This window comes from Camelus dromedarius, chromosome 11 (assembly GCF_036321535.1).
Source record: "Camelus dromedarius isolate mCamDro1 chromosome 11, mCamDro1.pat, whole genome shotgun sequence".
Taxonomy (NCBI): Eukaryota; Metazoa; Chordata; class Mammalia; order Artiodactyla; family Camelidae; genus Camelus; species Camelus dromedarius.
The window spans coordinates 20,908,206-20,925,490 of NC_087446.1; the positions used below are offsets into that span (position 1 = coordinate 20,908,206).

Below are 17,285 nucleotides of genomic sequence, written 5' to 3' on the forward strand. Positions count from 1 at the left end.
CCCGCCCGCTGTCCACAGACCCTCCGTGAGAAGCCGCGCGCAACTTCTGTGTCGGAAAACTGAGAGTGACTGGGTCCGTCGGCCTCACCTTGGGGTACCTGTGTGTCGGCGCGGGGAGGGCGCTCTCCCAGGCGGAGCCGCGGAGCCGGAGACGCGCGACGACGTCGGACTTCAGGCGGCGCGGCGCTCGCCCCCCTCGGGGCGCTGTGACCCCGCCGCGACCCCAGCCCCGCCCCCGCCCCGCCCCCACTCCAGCCTGTTGCTTCCCTCCCTCGCAGCTCCAGGTCGGTTTTTCCCGGCGACTGTAGTGTGACTTCCAAACTCGCGGGCTGCGGGCACACCTCGGAATTTGTCCCCGCCTCCCTCCTGCGCCCCTCGGACCCCAGCGAGTCGCGAGCGCCCCAGTGGTCACCCGAGGCGTGCACTCGAGCCCGCGGGCAGCGCAGCCTGCAGGCAGGGACCGCTGGCGGCGATGAAGCCGTCTTGGCTGCAGTGTCGCAAAGTCACCGGCGCCGGGGGACTCGGGGGGTCCCTGCCCGCGTCCTCTCCCGCCCGGGGAGCCGGCCCGGCCCGCCGGGCGTACATGACCCCCGGCCCGCGGGGCCCTTTCGGCGGCCGGGGCTGCCGGGCGCTGTCCTCGGGCGGCAGCGAGTACCAGACACACTTCGCGGCCTCGGTGGCGGACCCCGAGAGGTTCTGGGGCAAAGCCGCAGAGCAGATCAGCTGGTACAAGCCCTGGACCAAAACGCTGGAGAACAGACACCCGCCTTCCACCAGCTGGTGAGTGATTCCTTCCCCGACTCCATCAGTCTTGGGCGCCAAGGCTCGACGTCCCCTGCACCGGAACCTGGAGTTCTTTTGGGAAAGAAAACGAGACTGGAGATGTGTTCAGACCTCTTAATTTGTGTTTAAATTCAGAGTCAGCTGTCTTTCCCTGACTTGAGGGATTTGGTTTACCTTTTGTGAGGCCAACTTCTTATAGACCAAAGATTTACCTGTATGGCAGGGCTCTGCTTCGCACGGGGATGTTAAGCCGACTAAAGCAAGAGCCTGTCACCAGGGACAGCACAGTCTAGTATGGAGACAGCCACTTAAACAAATGCAAGCGAACAATAAACTAGGGGAGTATTACTAAGTATCCACACACTGGGGAGGAAGAGGATGACGAAGGACTTCAATAAAATCACACCTAGTAGGGTTTGGAAGGATGGATAGGTCCTCTCAAAGTCAACAAGATCCTAATTATTGAAGTCCAAGTCCAAGATCCTAATTGTTAACAGATTGAAATTTGACTATTAATGTGGTTGCCAATAATTGTGTTCACTGGAGAGATGGGAGAGGGTGAGGCTGGATTGGAAGGGATTTATGTGTCATGCCAAGTAGATCAGATTAGCTCTGTAGTCCTGTCCTGTATATGAGGGTGCACTATGGAGTACCCCAGAAAGAATGCACGTAAAGACAGGTGATGCTAGTAATCATGGTAGGAATAAAGTCTTTTTCTCCTGGATTTGCAATTATAAGCAGTTATAAACATTGTTTTTATATTACAACAAAGAGTTACATTTGTAGAATAAATGCCAAACTTGCCAGAATGAGTCACACAGTCTAGAAGAACTCAAAAGTTGTGGCTGCTCTTTGGGCTATGTGCCTAGCAGCCATTAAGAGTGTGGTTGCTTTTATCTGCCAGCCATTAGGGAGAGTTTCCTCTAAAAGTTTGTGAGACACTGCAATTGGGTTTCCCCTTACCATTTCCAAGTTGCCAGCAGAGAGATGGTAGAATGACATGGTCAGATTTGCATTTGACAGATGTCTCCTTGTTGAGCGTGGGGATACCTGGAATGGAGAAGGGCATCTCGACCAGAGCCTGTTCTGTGTCCCCACCATGCCCTGTCCTTTCCTGATTGTTTGGAGCTATTGGCATGGTTTTTGCCTTTAGAATCTGAGTGAGCACCTTTCTCCATCCAGTTCACTTTTTTCAGTAGCGTTTGACTGATCCTCTTTTACGTTGCCAGCACTGACCTAAGCACTGGTATGCACTATCAAATAATATATGGACTTATGTCCCTTGCTTTGGGGGACTCATGATGATTAAGAGCATGGTCTCTGGTGCCAGAATGCTGGGCTTGAGTTCTGGCTCTCACAGTTACTGGCTGTGTGTTCATAGATAAGCAAGTTACTTAATCTCTCTGTGCTTCAGTTTTCTCATAGATAAATGTGGGACTAATATGAAAATTAACTGAGTAAAGGGTTAAGACCAAGTCGTGAATGAAACAGACTCTATAAATGTTAGAGGAAGAATAGCTCTTTGCACTTTCATACCACAATTATTTTAGGAGAAAACCTTCTTACTGTTTCTCTGATCAAAACACAGAGATCGTTGCCTTTCCTAAGAGTGTATTCTCAAAGTTCTGTGTCCACATATCTGTCATAAAGTATGGTACTGAAATTATTTATGTGACCGTCCTTCCCACAAAACTGTGTGCAGAGAACTGAATTAAGAAGTCATGGGGATGTTCCAAGTAAAAACAAGTGAGGGCCAGACATAAGGCAATGACAGTGGCAGTGGAAAGGAAGGGGTAGATTTCTGGAGGGTTACTTGAGGTCGGTGAGGGCTCAAGGGAGTGCAGAGAATGAGGCAGTGAAAGTGTCCATCAAGTAGACATTTAAGACCTGGAGATTTTCTCTCTAACTTGTTTTCTTAATCTCTAGTTGCTTGCCTAAATTTTCTAAAATTGTAGGTATAAAATATTTTTAATGAGAGTTTTTGCCAAAGGGCCTTTGTGTATGTTTTTTAAAATTCAGTATATTGTAGATCACTGCCACTTGATAATGCTGTGTCTGAATTCTTCATCTTTGAACTCTTGGAATCACGTGGCCATCCCTGTTTTATAACAGCCTAAAAGATCAAAGTGAGTAAGAGATCTAAGTCTTTGAGTCTGTATTGCAGCAGTGTGATTCACTAAGAAGTTTGATTGGCAGAGCAGAGTTGGGGAGGCAAGTCGAGATAGGAGACCATGTATCTAACCTAAAACTTTACTCAATAAGTGGTTTTAATTTGAATCCATTGCTGGGTTGGGCACCTATTTGTAGATACTCTTCATTGGTTAACACTTTTCTACAAAGGTAAGCTCAAGGGCAGGGCAAATGTCTTTTTTTTTTTTTTCCCTTTAGTCTTTATATTCCTAGATTCTAGGTCAGAGCTGATAAATGACACTACTAAAAAGTGATAGATAACAGGCTACGTGGATTTAATTTTTGCCTCAGGATGTCTCTGGGAGGTGGTAGGTAGGTATGAGCACAATGTGATGTGAAGGAACTTGGCTCACTTTCTTTGAAGTTGGATGTGAGGAAGAGAGATGTTGACAGTATGTCCTTAAGTAAAATGAGGAGAGGTTGCTCCAGCTAATTGTTCTCTGCCAGATGGAGCTGGCATACATGTAGTCAAGATCTCTGAGGCACTTTGGCTTCCCAGAGGCAAGAGGGATTCTCTTTCATTATAAGCTTATCTATTTATTCTTCATGAAAGTAAACTCCCCTCCCAATCTGCAGGCCTATCAGAAACACCAATACAAAAATATTAATGCATATTAGCTTATACAATGGCATAAACTGCCCAAACAGTAGTTTGCATATGGAGTAATGAACTAGGAATCTTTAAGGGTGATATACTGAAGGGAGTTTCCACTGTAGTAGGTAGCCCTGGAAGGTACATTTCTAGGGCTGTAATCTCTGAGCTCTTTGAAGAACAAATCCCAGTTCCATACAGGTGCCTTAGAAAACATGTAAGGATCCACCTTTCCTCACAGTTTCTTGGTTAATTCACATTGCTGACACCTAGCTTTGGGGGGAAGAAAGTCCCTGTTACAGAGACGTCAGCGGAGCACCGCGGTCTGAGGTGAAGCAATTAGAAGCCCTGGTCATTTCTCTAATCCTGCAACAGCAGAATGGATGTTAGAAGTTATTTTCTCCTAATGAATTAGACAAACTGCTGCCCATCCTGAATTTGAAATCCAGCTGCCACTTGCTGAAGAATTAGGAGATTCACTTTTGCATTATGCATTGTGGTGGACCCTTCTGTCTGGGTCATCAGTTTATCCCTTTCTCTGGAAACATGGCAATCCTATTTTAGCTTATTTTTATTTAAACAACATTCAGTGATCAGATGCTCACATATTATTTGATTTAGAATTTAGCATATATTAACAGTGACTCTAAGCTAAAAAGTAAAAGCCTCTGACTAAATGCAGATTACTAGAAAGTGATTCCAGCTTGGTTAACATCTCTGTAATGGAAATCATGTAGGTTTTCTAACATGCAAGAGCTCAGTTTCTTACTAGCAATGAGGTAATGGTTGTTTAGCACCTCCAAGTCTTAAAATGACTCACTAACATTGAAAACATCAATCATTCACTCACTGTATGTATAGTGTGTAGTACAGAGAAAATAATGAAAGAGGTGGTGAAGGAACTCACTGCAGAGCAGTAGGGGAGACATAAATTAAATGAACTTTTACAAAGCTATTTGTTTAGAGTTGCAGTAGATATTGTGAAATACAGTGATTAATGGGGGTCTTACCATAGTCTTCTCTAGAAGGATCATGAAAGGAGCCTTGAGGAAATGATGGTTAAACTAAGATCACAGTGAGTGGTGATTAGACTTCAGAAGGGGTGAACAACATTCCAGGCAAAGAAAACAGCACATATGAAGGCCATGAGGCATGAAGTAGCTCAGTAAATTCTAGAAACTGAAAGAAGACTAATGTGGCTGTGGCTTAAGGAATGACAGGGAAAGTATCAAGAAATAGAAGAGAGCCATATTGTGAGTGGTCTGGTGAGTTATTTTAAGGATTTTTACAGTTTTTCCTGGCACAAACACATGTCATATAGTGGATGATCGAAACTTAAATTTCCTACTCTTCTTCCTGCGCTGGAACAAGAAACAATTGAGTTCAGCCCCAGCTCTGCCACTTACCTTGGACAAGCTTCAATATCCTCATTTATAACATGAGGATAACCATAATATCAATTTCTTAGGATTTATAGTGGGAGGGGGAGGGAGCATGTACCATGTCTAGGACTGTGCCTGACCCACAGGACTAGGTACTAATGTCTTTGGAATATGGGAGCGATAGTCCCATAGGCTAATATGGTCCTGAAAGTTTTCAGAGAAACGGTAGCATTTGAACTCGATCTTAAAGTAGGACTTACAGAGGAAGAAAAACACTTTTGGGTGGAAACAAACATGACAGAGGTATAAGTATGAGAAAGAACAAAGTGTACTTGGAAGGGAGTATTGTAGGCCAGTTGGCTTGTAGCAGTTACTTTGAATTCAGGAAGTAGTTTCAGGATGGTTTTAGGAGAAACAGCAAGCTAAGGTATTTGCGTTCACTTTTTAGGCAACAAGTCACAATTTGACTGAAAGCCTGCAGATAGGTTTGTTTGACCCAGGTGCTTGGCTTTTTGTTAGTTTGTTTTTAAAATAGTTGTCAGTATTTAAACATTGGAAGATTTCATCTAAAATTTAAATTCCCTTTAACAATTCTATTTTTGAAACTTGTTTTGAGAAAAAGCAAAATATCTGTCAGCAACGGGACAGCATTTTTCATGGCAACATTTAGCCAGAACTGAGTAGCTGCTGACTCAGGCTAAATTAGACATAACGGCTGCCCGGCAGTGGGTTCAGGGAAGTAAAGAAGTTATGGTAACTGAAAGAATTTGACTCAGTTATAAAAGTGGAGGAACTTTGTGTGAAATTAAAGACAATGGTTTAAAAACTGGGCGAGGGCTTGATGTAGAATTATAGATTTGACTGAAATTTATAAAGAGGCGAGAATTAAAGTTTGGTAAATTCTGAGTGAAGGGAGAGAGAGACAAAGAAAGAAAGAAAAAGAAAGAAGATAAATACTGAGAGCGGAAAAAGAGAGGGGGAGAGAGAGAGAAAGAACAAGATACTAAAAACTAAACTTTGCAGACAAGTAGAAGGAAAAATAAAACTATGAGAATGGATGAGACTTGTTTAAAGAAGCAGGAGAAGAAAGAGCAGGGTATTTTCATGCAATGGAGTAAAAGGGAGAGAAAAGATAAAAATAAGGCAAGTCAGTGAGAGTCTAGAGATGCTCTAGAGATGAAGGCCAAAGCCTGAGTCCTTCACCACACAGTGAACTGCTGGTTGGTGGAAACAGCCCAGTGGTATTTGACAGTGACAGGAGGGAGGAACGTGGAGGTGTCTGGACTACCTGAAAAATAGTTTCCTCGCTGTCTTTACTTTCCTCTCCTCCCCCTTTAGGAGACATCCATGTTTGCAGAAGTAAAGAAATCTGTGAAATAGGAATGAAAGGACTTTTGCTTATTTTACAACCTGTTCCTCATCAACAGAACTTTTATAAGTTGAACTCTGTATGGTTTCTTATCTTTTTTTTTCCCTTTAAATACCAAAAGTTCATGGAAGAAACAAAATTAAAAAGTCTAAAAGATGGAATACAGAGCTATCAACAGATCTATATGTTCTTGTTATATATTGCAAAGATGCTAGTGAGCTAGATTTCTAAACATTTGGTTGTGAGTTTGACAGAGAAGATAAGGAGACAGTTGGAAAAAGATGGAAGAATATTTGTTGGTTTGTTAAATTATTCTGGGGTTTCAGATAGCATGTCAGTAAGTGTTTCAGAGGGGGAAAAGGTTGTCTTCTACTTGTAACTTTTCTTTGATTTTGACATTCTTTCAAAGGAAAACAAATAAGGAAAATATAATGTGAATTTTATGTAACCAGAAAGTAATTTAATTCTGCTACTGAATTTTGATTATCTGGCAAACAGTTGGTCAGACACATTCAACTGTTTGGGAAACAGTTTGCTTACTTGCCTACTTGCTTCCTTGCTTGCGTTCTTCCTTCCTTCCTTCCTCCTTCCCTCCCTCCCTTCCTCCCTCCTTCCTTCCTTCTTTTGAAATTGCCTTCATATTTATCAGATATTATTAAAATTATATTTAATTCTGGTTTGAAAATGAGAGTTTTATCTGAAGATGAAAAAATCTGTCCCCTTTTGACAAACTCTAAATGAATTTATTCATAATATTGTGCACAGTACAGATATATTTAAATTTTAAATTATCATTTTTTATAAATGAAAAAATATTTTAAGAAGGTACAGGATCAGTAGGAAAAATGGCCTGTTAGTAATACTGTCCCTCATATAAACTCATCAAGAAAGACCAATTTTAAAAGATGGGCCTTATTTTATATCCTGAAGGTCAACAATTTGGTGCTGTGCTGTATCCGATTTTCTCAGTCTGTCATGCTGTTGAACTGTCAAGACGGAACAGAGTGAACTACAGGAATGCTGGGATTACATAAGCAAGGATGGATTGCCTGACAAATGGCACAATCAATGAACAATGGAAATTCAATCAACTGTGACCTATCAATTACCAAGTTGGGGGAAAGTCCAAACTCTTAGCACTTCCTGGAAGGAGGCTTACTTTTCCTTTGTTCATGCCATATACTGTTAGTTGAGAAATAAAATCCAGTGGTTAAAGGTATTTACTTTTTTTTTTTTTTTTTTAAAGAATTTCCACTTTGAGGCAGTGACTCCATAAGGGAGATCATTGCTTTCCATTGTGGTGTGACATTTGCAAGAGAAATGGGGGTGGGGGTGGCTAATGAATCGTTGTGATAATGTATATTCATGTAATAACCTCTTTAAATTACAGTTTGATTGTAGAGCTCAGATCCTTTATGTAAACCATGTGGTTCCATGTGGTTAGAGAACTTGTTATGAAAGGTATTAATTATATGTGCTTTTGCTGATATTATGGCCAAATGAGGCAAGGGACAGTGCATAGAAAGGAAACATGTTATTCTTATAATATCTAGGAAATTTGAAATTTAAGAATTTTGAGTTTGAAATAGTCCAGATAAAAGTCTTAGGATAGTTGAAAAAAAGAAGCTTTTTCAAATACTACTGTTAGAGAAGGATAGGGGTTGATTTATGACTTTTAGTAAGTAGTGAATTTTACTGTTTTAAAAACCTGTATTGCTCTAAGTGGAAGAAAAGCATCTAAAGTCTGTTGGTCTCTGACTGAAGAGATAACTCGGGACAATAGGAATACATTCTTCATAGGTTTAGATGTTAGAATAACAATATTTTTCAAGTATAATATTTTAAGATGTTTCTCCTAAGTGGATACTCATTAAGTAAAATAACTTCTGAAAGTTGAAGGAAAAAGAAAGAATGCTCAGTGTCTGCTTTAGACATGATCAATATAGACGTTTGTACAGAGAAAAATTGGTGCAATAGAATGATAAAGAATTTAGTAGCTGAAAGGACATAAAACCATTATCATTGACTCCTTGCTAAAATAATCGTAAGCAAAAGCGTTGGAGCTTAGAAAAGTCTACCTTTGCACTAATCTCACTTTGCTTTCTCTCTGCACTTCTTTTTTTTGTAGCATTTCATTGATTCCCAATTGGAAGTTAAGTGCTTTTCTAAACCACAAATGCCCTAACATTGCTTTCCTCCCAACTCTCCCTGCTTAATCAGGTCCAATGAAGTTTGCCACTGTTACTAATGGGAAATTTGTGCAAGACCCTGTTTTGGTGGGTAGGAGAAAAAAATGTTGAGGATCATTATTAGTAGAGAAAACAAACTGATTTCTAGGTTAAAATTTAAGTTCCACTCTTTGAACGGGACATTGTCCCAAATAATTATAAAATGAGGGAATTATAAAACGGGGAATGTGATGGGTATTATTGCTCAGCAGTGTCTGTTCTTTACTTCAGAGCCACAGGAGGATCAGATTTCCCTACCCAGGCATGGTCATGTGATTAGCTTTGGCTAATGTAACCAAAGGAGTAAGGCATATCACTTCCTGGTGAAACATTTAGTTGCTAGAGCTTCAATCCTTAGTCCCCTCTGGCCTGTTTTATGGAAACACTTGTAGCCTGGATTGTGGAGCAGAAATGCATAGATGACAGTGCTTTGAGGAATCTGCTTGAAGCCACAGTAAGGTTGCACGAGTGAGAAATAAACATTATTTTTTTCCAGTTCTTTGGAGTTTGCCATTATTACTCTGTGCAATCCAGCCTATCTTTATTGATTGTGAAATATAACAGTAATTTACAGGGCTGTTGGAATGATTAAGTGTGCTAGTGTACATAAATTGTGTCCCGCCTACAGAGAAAACAGCTGAGCTTTATTGTATCCGTGCTTTGAGCCAGGTATAATACCAAGTGCTTAAATTTATTTAATATTTCTAACAACCCTGTGGGGTAGGGTCAACTTTTATTTTCATTAAGTGGGTGTGGAAATGGAGATACAGAGAGTTTAAGAAACTTGCCTAAACATATAAAACTAGTAAGTAGCAGATTAAGGATTTGAACCTGGGCAGTATGAATTTCATGTCTCTACTCTATCTAAATATTTATCATGTTATACTGTTTCTATAATAACTGTCTCAATTAATTTCAGTTTTTCTTTTCTTGCCTCTTCTCCACTGAAGCCACTAAAAGTAATTTAAAAAATCTGGATCTATATCTCAGAAACATTTGGAAAATATCCATATTAGATCTAGAATAGTAGATTGATGTTCTTTGGGAAAAAAGCATGTTATATATATAAAATATTTAAATTGTGTGCAAAGGTCCCAAGAATCAGGGGAGGGAGGCTTTATATTCATCGTTACCTACTTTAGAAATGTTTCTTGAACCAATACTATTCCCCTCTTAAAAATGCTCTGTTGTTGTTCCAGCTTAAGGAAAATCTGTAATGACCACATTATTCATTGCTTGTAGTATACTTTTATATTATTTTTATGAGAACATGGTGATAAATAGCCTAATTAATTAATCTAGTTATGAATATTTGAAAACTTTCCTTCCTTCCAACCTCTCAGTAAAAGAAAATACAAGGACTTGTTATATGTTCATCATTATGGAAGTGGTTGATTTTAATTACTTTTTGTGCATTCATGTATGGTATCCTTTGCTGTTTTGCTTTCATTTCTTTTCATCTTGATCCTAGTGTAGGACAGACCTTGATAAATGGCATATGTTAAGTGCAGAGATGAGTTTCTTAGGATTTATGTTGCATCCAGCTCTCTCACTTCTAATACGAATATCTTGATTTTGAAATCCAGTGCAAGGACAATGAGTTGTGGGCTCTCTCACTTACCTGTGTTATTTCATAGGTGTTGCCAAACTTTGGGGAACAAGTGATTGAAAAATATTAAATGCTTCCTTTGAGAGTTTAAGGGGTGAGCCACAATAATACTTGGAGAGTCTGTATTCGATTGAGAAGGAAACTCACATGTGATTATTCTCCAGCTCATGACTGAACTAGTGTCTTTCTTTAGAACTTTTGTTGCATTGTTTCTCAATAATGATGGTGATAGTAATAGTAACAGGGATGACAACCAAGGCAGTACAACAGCAGTCACAGTGGTGGAGCGCTTGCGGTGAGCCAGGCCCTGTGCTAACACTGTATATATTCTTTGAATCCTTCCGACGCCTGTGAGATAGGTATCTTTATAATGCATTTTTATAACTGCGTAAACTAAAGGGCAGAGAGATTAAGTGACTTGTCATAGAGTGGTAGACTCATTTTTCACACAAGCTGGGTCACACTGGAGAGCCCAGTTTCTGTAATGGGTTGCAACTACACTCTTTAACTTCTTCTGTCTGGTTGTCATGACTGTACCTAGAAGGCACAAAGGAATGAAAAAACAGTTAGAAATCTAAAACTTTTCGGTCGGAGATGTAACATCCCTTCTCTTCACTAGTCACCTATGTTTCTATGTGTCTTCTGCTCTCTCATTTTAGTGGAATGTATATCTTCATTGTTTTCCCAGAGTCAATTTGTACATGTCTTCCTGACAAATGGTCCTCTCCTCAGAAGCACGTCACTTGAATTTTATTTCCCTGTAAGGTAGTTTGGCAGAGAATGCTCAATTCTCATCTCCATTGAGTCACCATGCATTAACTACATAAGCTTGTACCCCACTGATACTTATCTCTTACTAGAAATTTAAAAATTCTCAGCTAGGTGATGGAAGGACAGGGATCAGGTCTCAAGTCACCTTTGTTACCTCTGCAGCAGAATGCACATACCTTGTACATGTCCTTCAAACTGATTTTAAGACTTCACCACATGCATGTGAACCTTCTTAATCTATCTCCTAAATCTGGGTTCCTATATAAATTGCAGGTACGTATTACCTGAATCATCCATCCCACCAGAACCCAAAATGACCCATGAATCTTCTTTGTATCAAGGCATCAGAGAGTTTGAAATTCTCTTCTTTGTGAGTCTAAATTTTATTATGAGGAAATCGTTTCCCTTTGCTCCTCTTTAGCTGATGTATTTAATTCTCAAGCCAAAGACACACATAACTGCAAGGAGGGAAATACTTTACTTACATGGTAACAGCCCAAGATTGCACCGTGAGTATGGACTGGAAATGTCTCTCTCCACATACCAGATTCCAAAAATTTCAGATTTAAGAGTTGTTTCAGTATCAACTCTTGGTACCAGATTGTCATTCTTTAGTAAATATGTTAACCAGATAAACCAAATTTTATTTACCAAATAAAAACCACTGGTTAAAAGTGATAAAAGAAAGACAAGTACCATATGATCTCACTTACACATGGATTCTGAAAACCAAAACAAACAACAAAACAAAACAAAAACGAAGCTCAGATACAGAGTACAGATTGATGGTTGCCAGAGTGGAGGGTTATGGGGGTTGGTGAAATGGGTGAAGGGGATCAAAAGGTACAAACTTCCAATGATAAATAGGTCCTGGGAATGCAATGTACAGCATGGTGACTGTAGTTAATAATGCTGTATTGCATATTTGAAAGTTGCTAAGAGAGTAACTTTAAAAGTCCTTATCACAGGAAAAAAGAAAAAAAATTGGTACTATGTATGGTGATGGATAGTACTTATTGTGGTGATCACTTTATAGTGTGTTCAAATAACAAAATGCAATAATAATAGCAACAATAATACACCTTACCATATTTCTTTAACTTCTCAAGAGCATCCGTTCCTAAAGGAGGATTTAGGGAAAGTTAAGAGACTTGCTCATGTTCACCTAACATGCAGGTGGCAGATCTGGGGTGAAAAACCAGATCTGTTAGAGTGTATCAGCTTCTCACTGTGTCATATTTCTTCTCCAGTTAATACTGTTTTATCCTCATAATGCCGGTGTTTCAGATTTAAAAACAAGTTGGTGCATATATACATATGTATACACATATATATGTTTGTTAGCCTTTTGTATTTGTAAAATGGAGTTTTTTTTGGCTCTAGAATTTATTCATTACTAACTCATTTGTTTCTTCATTTATTCTTTCCTTCTTTCTCTTGCTCATTCATCAAATGTTTATTGATGGTGGGAAGGTACAGTTCAAATGTAGAGCACATGCTTGGCACGCACGAGGTCCCGAGTTCAATCCCCAGTACCTCTTCCAATAATAAACAAGCCTAATTACCTCCCCCCACACCAAAATAAAGTAATTAAATAATACAATAATAAATAAATAAAATATATTTTTAAAATGTTTATTGAATGCCTTCTACATGCCAGGCAATATTCCAGGTGCTGAGTGAGAGTCTGGATAGAGTATAATTGAAGAATGATTTCATACGTTAAAGGAAAAAAGTGTTTTTGCTTGTAGTAAGATAGCTTTCATTTTCTTGTTTAATAAAAGAAGAGTAATCGAGTGATACGGACTATCTAGTTATTATTTTCTGAAAATATGAGTAATAAACTTTGCTTTATTTTATAATTAACTCTACTCTGAATTGCTTTGACTTTTGAGATGTGAGTGACTAAAGCATACAGGTTTACATTTTGGTGAACAGTGGCCATTTTCTGCCTAATAAATCCTGTAATAAATAAAAGAATCGACCAATTTTAGTTTTATCCCTCTATGCAGCCTCTCATTTTCTGCTAGAAGGTGAGAAAAAGGCAAGTAACAAAAAAGAGGATAAAGAGAAGTAATGGGTTCAGTTAGTGCCCAGAGAGACCAGCCAGATAACGAACTCTTGGAAAATTGAGCAAGCTGCACTGTATTCAGGTTCAAATCATGAAAATGTTAATGGAAGATCTTTGATCTGGGATGTGATATGTAGATAATGGGGGAATGGGCCAGGATAGAGCAAAGATGTAGTTTATGACCTTGTTATTAGATCATGTTGAGGATAAGGCTAGGGAAAAAAGACATAATAAAAGTTTTGTCTACTTTTCTTAATGTTTTAACTTATGCTCAGTGGTACCTAGTTAGTTAAGTTGATTTATCGTTGTAGATATGTCTATGTTATGTTTCTTTCTGTGTGGGAGATTGTTCTGGTGAGAGGTGAAGCTGGAAAACTGGACGAGATACAGTGTGGTTTAATTAAAAGAGCAGAGATTTTATAGTCACAAGGCCTGGGCTTGAGGCCTAGGTTTTCAATTAATTTTCATTGACATTTCTTATTCAAAAGTAATTCTGATTGAAATTTAAGTTTATGCTTTTTCTCCCAGAAAGAAGCAGTGTTACTTCAAATTTTAACTAGGTAATCTCAAGAAAGCCAAAATAAGTGGAATATCAGTTATAGTTCAGTATCTAAATACATTCTTAGTATCTATCTTGGTGTAGTTTGTATATTTCCCTTCAGTCTTTTATTTTTTTTTCTTTTAAAATTTTTATTTTGGAACAATTATAGACCCAAGAGAAGTTGCAAAATAGTACAAAGAGGTCATTTGTACCCATCACTCAGCTCCCCCAGTGGTAACATCTGACATGACTGTATTATGTTATCAAGACCAAAGTTGACAGTGGATTAAAACAATTAGCTAGACTACAAACCTTGTTCAGACTCACCAGGTTTTGCACACACTCATATTTTTCGTATGTGTATGACTTTTGCTTTTAAAAACATCGATAAACTATGTCTGTCTGTCCGTTTGTCTCTCTATTTTTATTCTCACAGAAAAATGGAATTATACTATTCATACTGTTTGATAGCTTTTTTCCCACTTGGAATAAGTTGTGATTTTTCCATTCCTCTATTCTAGTCCATGATTTTTAATGTATGCAGAATATTTTAACATATTGGGTGAATGTAAAATTATTTATTTCAGTCCCTTCATGTTGATATTTAGGTGGTTTCTCTTTACTTGTAGGAATACTTCCTTCTTTGGACACAGCATTCCAAAGATTTCTCTCTCTATCTCTGTCTCTGTCTCCATGTCTGACTGTCTATCTGTCTGTCTCTTTCTTTCCTTCCTTCTTGCTGATGAATTTTTAGAAGATTTCTGGGTGAAAGAGAAATGATACACTTTCTGATGTATATTGTCAGGTTTTTTCTCCAAAAATATTAATAAAAATTGTGAATAAGGCCCCACAGTCTTTCTCCTTATGAAATATTTAGAGTAAAAGTAAAGATAATAATACAGGGGAACACTGAACACTGGGCTTTGTAATATCTTATCATTTTGTCACATTTGCTTCAGATCATTTTATTTTAAACAATAAAACAAACAAAATTGATGTTCCCTGTGTATCCACCCCAATTACAATCTTTATAGAAATAATCTCAGAATGATTTATAAGACTCAGTGGGAAGATAAAGTTTTTTTTAGACATTCTAGAATGATTGATTGTATTTCTCCTCTTTAATAAGAGCTTGTATAGAACATCTCTCTGTGGACATGAGCCAAGTGTTGTGCAGAATGAGTTAATGAGCGTGGTGTCTGCCTTCTGGGAGCCCGCTGTAGAGGGCAGTTTCATCAGAACCGTATAGTGTGTCGTTCTGCATGAGATACAGCCTTAAAGAGAAAGAAATGGATTGCTAAGATGAAGATGTAATGAACATAGAAAAGAATATACAGTCCTCAAGTCCTCAAGTTTAGAGCACTTTCGTTTCAATCCTTACCTATTTCTCCCCTCTCTTCTTCCCATTTCTTCTTTACCAGAGCAAGGTAACACCATGTGCACAAATTGGCTTTCTTCTGCTCTGGGTGGTGCTGGGACTGCTCTCTCTTCTCCTTTCTCCCTTTCCCATTTCCCTCTTTGTTCCTTTCACCACTTCATCATTGCTACCATCAGGATGCAGTGCTTAGAGGCGTCTTCTCTTCCCTCCAGCAAAGCCCTGTTGGCATTGGAGAGTGTGCCTCCTCTTCTGCCCCTTCCTGATTCTCTGGGTATTTCTGAGGTTTCAGGGTTACCTGCTTAGGGTCCCCGTGGGCATCCTGGTCTGTGGGTCTGGGTTTCTAAGAATCTGCTCTGAATTGAAGTTTGGTTTATGAGCTCCTCATGGCTGACTAATAAGTTGGTTGATCAAGGACCACTGCTCCTGAGTGTCCTAAGTAGCTGTCTTAAAAGGCGCTGACTGATGAAGTTTACTTCCCTTTAGAATACACTTCTAAATGTATACTTACTGGGGATTATAGTTACATTTTAATAAATTTATGCATTGAAATTTAAATGTTGAGACCTTATCTTTTCTTTTTGACCTTTAATTTTAATGAGTTATAATTTTATATTTTTCTTGTTTCTATTAAGCTGAATCCTATTTCCTTTTGCTTCAATTCTTTATTTTACCTGCATTTCCTTTAGAATAATAATAAAAATAAAACGACTAGGATAAAATGGTGTCCTCACCTTCTGCTTTGAATTTAACTGTCAGGCGTGACTCACAGCCTGAGAATTTTAAGATCATTCATTCATGCCTTTTCTCTCCATTGACGGTGGAGCCAGTTCAGATAACAGGTATTGATTTCTTGAAAACCTTTCTTTTTTATTCTTTTTCCTGTTGGCTGCATTTTTCACTATTGGCATTTCACTCAGTTTTAATCTGAGATGGTCTGGCAGGGGAGCAGATGTCCAGGCTATCCTTTCATGCTGAGATGGGGCAATCTGTGGCCAAAGCTGGTGGGAGGGAGGCAGGTTCTGAGTGTATGTACTCATGTATAAAGTATCAGTAGGGCTAAAGAACATCTCTCTCTTTGTGTTAGGTTTCTGTGTTGAAATATTGTCCTATAGAGAGATGTGCTTTCCAACTCCTTTTATATAAACAATACTCCTAGTGGTTAAATTAACATAAGGTTATTATGCTGCCCCAAAGAAGTAGTTACCTAATTTGGAGGATTTCCTGGAACAGTCAGTTGATACTGCCCAAAGCCAAGTACCTGTAATTTAGATGGGATGTCAATGTGCGAACAAAGTGATATGATGCCCTCTTAAAAATGCTTAAAGCCTTCTCTGTTTGTGTGTATTAGTAGTCTTTTGATCGAGTCATTGTTTTTGCTGAACATTTACCTCATGAGACTCCTTTTCTTATTTGTGCTAATGTGTCAGAAGAGTACTACTTCAGTTCACATTCATTCACACTTGCAGCATTTATTTAAAAATAATTATTGAGCACTTGCTGCGTGCCATTGATGAACTAACACATGGTCTCTGCCCACAGAAAACAGTATCTAGTGAGGGTACAGGAATTAAATAAGCACACAGACATGGAAAACTGGGACTTCACCACATTTTCCCTGGGTTCAGAAAGCACCGGGTTCCAGTCTCCCACATGTTAGTTTGATGATTCTGGAAAGTTACTTGACCTCTATAAGCCTCATTTCTCATCTGTAAAATGGGAATATCGTTGTCTTCCTTAGGGGAGAGTGCGTGGATTAAATGATTTACCAAACTCAGTTTAAATTACCAAGCTCAGAACCTGGCACATTGTTGGTGATGGACAAAATGCTGTTCCCTCTCATATTTCAAAATTACTTATTTTTCTTTCCTATTTCAAGTCTGCCTTAAAGAGAGCGTAAACTTGACACCCAGAGATGATAAAAAACCTCAGTTTTCTTTGAAACCACTTTTTCTCCTACTTCTAGCTCCTTTGATTTGTTTCTGCACCTCCCTTGCATTTTCATTACATAGTGTGACTTCCTACCTTAGTCAATAGATCCTACTTGATTCTATTTCCTCCTTTATCTCTCAAGTGTGACCTGAAATCCCTTTCAGAATGGGGCATTCCCCTTTAATGACCTCCCCTTAGCAGGGCATTCATGGCTTTTAAGATAAGGCTTACACTGGTCTTTCTTGCTTTGGCTTTTGTTCTGCTCCCACTACAAACACACATCTTGTATTTCAGCTGCCCTGATGTGCTTGCATTTTCAAACCAGAACCTGAACTTTGTGTTGTTTTTTTACTGTCCCGTTTGCCAATGCCATGAAAAAAAAACAAAACAAAACAGTATTGCCATTACTTAAAAAAATTTTTTTTAACTTATTTATTTATTT

The 17,285-nt window shown here is 38.9% G+C and overlaps 2 protein-coding genes across 2 annotated transcripts in view; one reads left to right on the forward strand and one right to left on the reverse strand.

Moving 5' to 3' along the window:
* Window positions 1-188, reverse strand: part of LIN7A (lin-7 homolog A, crumbs cell polarity complex component) — a 206,346-nt gene extending 206,158 nt beyond the window's left edge. The window contains exon 1 of the mRNA XM_031463079.2: window positions 89-188. The gene's annotated coding sequence lies outside the window, so the exon portion shown is untranslated. The remainder of the gene's footprint in view (window positions 1-88) is intronic.
* A 129-nt stretch (window positions 189-317) lies between these two features.
* Window positions 318-17,285, forward strand: part of ACSS3 (acyl-CoA synthetase short chain family member 3) — a 133,504-nt gene continuing 116,536 nt past the window's right edge. Inside the window, exon 1 of the mRNA XM_010975095.3 lies at window positions 318-780. Within this exon, the coding sequence (XP_010973397.2) occupies window positions 473-780 (308 nt within the window). The 5' untranslated portion in view covers window positions 318-472. The remainder of the gene's footprint in view (window positions 781-17,285) is intronic.